This window comes from Otolemur garnettii, unplaced genomic scaffold, assembly GCF_000181295.1.
Source record: "Otolemur garnettii isolate 467f Iridium unplaced genomic scaffold, OtoGar3 scaffold00018, whole genome shotgun sequence".
Lineage (NCBI taxonomy): Eukaryota > Metazoa > Chordata > Mammalia > Primates > Galagidae > Otolemur > Otolemur garnettii.
Genome location: NW_003852413.1, coordinates 21570694 through 21573991, shown reverse-complemented (window position 1 = coordinate 21573991; position 3298 = coordinate 21570694). Strand labels below are relative to the sequence as shown.

At 51.6% G+C, this 3298-nt stretch overlaps 1 protein-coding gene across 1 annotated transcript in view; it reads left to right on the top strand.

Annotated features, from left to right (window-relative positions):
• The first annotated feature begins 1569 nt into the window (after positions 1-1569).
• The window catches only part of LOC100954491 (tubulin gamma-2 chain), a 6494-nt gene continuing 4765 nt past the window's right edge, over positions 1570-3298 (top strand). The window contains exons 1-4 of the mRNA XM_003786652.2: positions 1570-1618; positions 1899-2011; positions 2212-2379; positions 2674-2742. Coding sequence (XP_003786700.1) covers positions 1570-1618; positions 1899-2011; positions 2212-2379; positions 2674-2742 — 399 coding nt within the window. The remainder of the gene's footprint in view (positions 1619-1898; positions 2012-2211; positions 2380-2673; positions 2743-3298) is intronic.

Sequence of the window (3298 nt, the reverse complement as noted above, 5' to 3'; positions counted from 1 at the left end):
CTTTTACCTCAGCCTACCAAATAGCTAGGACTACAGGCACCCCTCTCCCCCCAGGCCCAGTTAGATTTTCTATTTTTAGTAGATACAGGGATCTCACTTTTGCTCAGGCTCGTCTCAAACTCCTGGGCTCATGCAATCCACCCACCTCAGCCTCTGAGAGTGCTAGGATTATAGGCATGAACCATCACACCTGGCCAGTAATGGCTATTACTGGGGATGGGGGGAACCCTCAAGTGCTGGTGGAGGTGAAATTGTAACTGTCAAAAGAAAAGCCAGTGAAAGAAGCCAGACACAAAGGGACAATACTATGTGAGATACCTAGAATGGTCAAATTCCCAGAGACAGAAAGTAAAATGCTGATTGCTAGGGGATGGCCATGAGGAAAGAAAAGAAGTTATGGTTTAATGGGTATAGATGGGTATCTTCAGTTTGGGAAGATGAAAAAGTTCTGCAGATGGATAGCAGTTGATGGTTACAGAACAGTGTGAATGTATGTAATGCCAAAGAACTGTATGTTCACAGATGATTTTTTTTTTTATTGAGACAGAGCCTCAAGCTGTTGCCCTGGGTAGGGTGTCCTGGCGTCACAGCTCACAGCACTTCCAACTCCTGGGCTTGAGCGATTCTCTTGTCTCAGCCTCCGGCGTAGCTGGGACTACAAGTGCCCTCCACAAGGCCCGGCTATATTTTGGTTGGAGTTGTCACGGTTGTTTGGCAGGCGCGGGCTGGATTCAAATCCAGCTCTGGTGTATGTGGCTGGGGCCTTAGCCACTTGAGCTACAGGCACCGAGCCATGTTCACAGATGATTAAAGCAATAAATGTAAGGCAGGCACGGTGGCTCATGTCTGTAATTCCAGCACTTTGGGAGGCCGAGATGGGCGGATCACCTGAGCTCACGAGTTGGAGACCCCATCTCTAAAACTAGTCAGGTGTTGTGGCCGGTGCCTATACTTCCAGCTACTTTGGAGGCTGACGCAAGAGAGTCGCTTGAGCCCAAGAGTTAGAGGTTGCTGTGAGCTGTGACCGTAAGACCCTCTACAGGGGGCGACAAGGTGAAACTCTGTCTCAAAAAAAAAAGTATGCATATCTATCTATATATGTGTATTGTAAAAAAAATAATAGAAATTTAAGAGAATTTGGCTTGAATCTAGTCCCTGGACCTAGCAGAGCCAGTAGAGTGGCTCACCTAACCTTTGTAAGTCGGTGACTCCAATCCCCCCAGACCGCCACATCTACCTGGCCACCCCTCCTCCCCTCTCTTGCCCAGGTGGTGACCCTGCTAACCCCTGGAAGTCTCTCACTGCGCAGACGCAGACCGGTGGGCAGAAGAGGGCGTGGCCTTGTTTTGCACCTGAAGCTAAGCCTATTTAGGGTTAAAGTGATGCTGAGGTCGGGCTCCCCTACCCGGCAGCAAGAAGCTGCCTTCACTGCACACGCGCAGACCGAGCGCCCGCGTCAAGAGACGGAGAGAGCGCGCGCTTCCCACGTAATGCGCGCCCGGCTGCCAGGCATTGGTCTCAGCCCGGACTCCCGCCAGGCTGGGCTGGCGCGCCCACGTCCGAAGAGCGATGCCTCGGGAGATCATCACCCTGCAGCTGGGCCAGTGCGGCAACCAGAGTGAGCAAGCGAGCGCCGGGACCCGCCAGTCTCTGGTTCTGCCCCTTTCGGTCCCACCCAAGTGCCTGGCATCCACCAGTCGCTTTTCCCTTCCATGAACCTCCTGCGCTACTGCGCATAATGACTCAGACCAAGAGCTGCGCCTGCAGCCCTGGGCTGTGACAGTTTCCTGACCCAGGTGTCTTAGGTCCACTCTCTGATTGTGACAGCCTCTGAGCTTAAAACTGGGCTACTCAGGCCTTAGGGCTCTAGCAGACCTGGGCATCTCCCCCTCCCCCAGTTGGGTTCGAGTTCTGGAAACAGCTGTGCGCCGAGCATGGTATCAGCCCCGAGGGCATCGTGGAGGAATTCGCCACCGAGGGCACTGACCGCAAAGACGTCTTTTTCTACCAGGTGCTCCCAGTGACTTGGCCAGGGCAGGCTGTGGCCCAGGGGCCTGAAGGGAAGGGAGTGGCCTGGTACTGGGAAACCTGCTGGGCAGAGGGGCCAGGCTGCTGGCTTGAGGAGGGAGGGCCAGAAGGAGCCAGAGTTGGGAGGACGTCGGACTTGGCCCGTCCTGGCTGATTGGGCCCCTCCTGGACTTTCCTCGACAGGCAGACGATGAGCACTACATCCCCCGGGCTGTGCTGCTGGATCTGGAGCCCCGGGTGATCCACTCCATCCTCAACTCCCCCTATGCCAAGCTCTACAACCCAGAGAACATCTACCTGTCGGAGCATGGAGGAGGAGCGGGCAACAACTGGGCCAGTGGATTCTCCCAGGTGTCAAGGAAACCATCCCAGATGGTTGTTAATGTTTTCACCTTGGGGCAGGTCAGGCTCAAGCAACCTAGGAATTAGACCAGACCAGACTGGTAATAAATAAGAGACAAAGGGATACCCTAAATGGAGGGAAAGCCAGGGAGAGATTTATTCAAATTGGTGTAAATCATTTGCAAAAGTAGCATTTATGGATTGAGCACTACAGCTAGTGTTGTGCTTCAGGGTAGCAATAATGTCCCAGGGTAGCTCTCCAGAACTTTTGGACTGATCTTCCCTTTCCATATCTCTATACAGGGTGAGAAAATCCACGAAGACATCTTTGACATCATAGACAGAGAAGCAGATGGAAGTGACAGTCTAGAGGTGAGGTTCTGGTGGAAGGGTGAGGGAGGACAGTGACTAGGGGAAGGCTGAAGAGTGCTGGGGAAAGATCAAGAGGTGGCCTATGATGTAGTAGGGACAATTCCATTCAAAACCCATTTATTGAACATCAGATGTGGGATATTAAAGTAAATAAGATGCAGTCCTTGTTTACAAGGGTAAATTATAATCTGGATAGCACTGGCTCCTTAGGCATGAGTTACTCAGCTTCTTTGGCTTTGAACCTTCCCAGGAAGCCTCAGCCTAGATAGATAAGAGGAAGCCTTGAGAAATTGGTGGGAATGGGGAATGAGATAAGCAAGCCCTCTTCTCCAGATGCCAGCAGATTGCTTCTCCATCTCTCCCCAAGCTGGGTGTGATATTGTATATATTTTTTGGTTTTCTTCCACAGTTCCAAGCTTAAAACTTATAACCCTTGTAATTTCCAAAATGACTAGAGCAATAAGAGTATTTTTTGTTGTAGGGCTCTGGCCCCGTATATTGGAGGTGGCGGGTTCTAATCCAGCCCCAGCCAAAAACTGCCAAAAAAAAAAAAAAA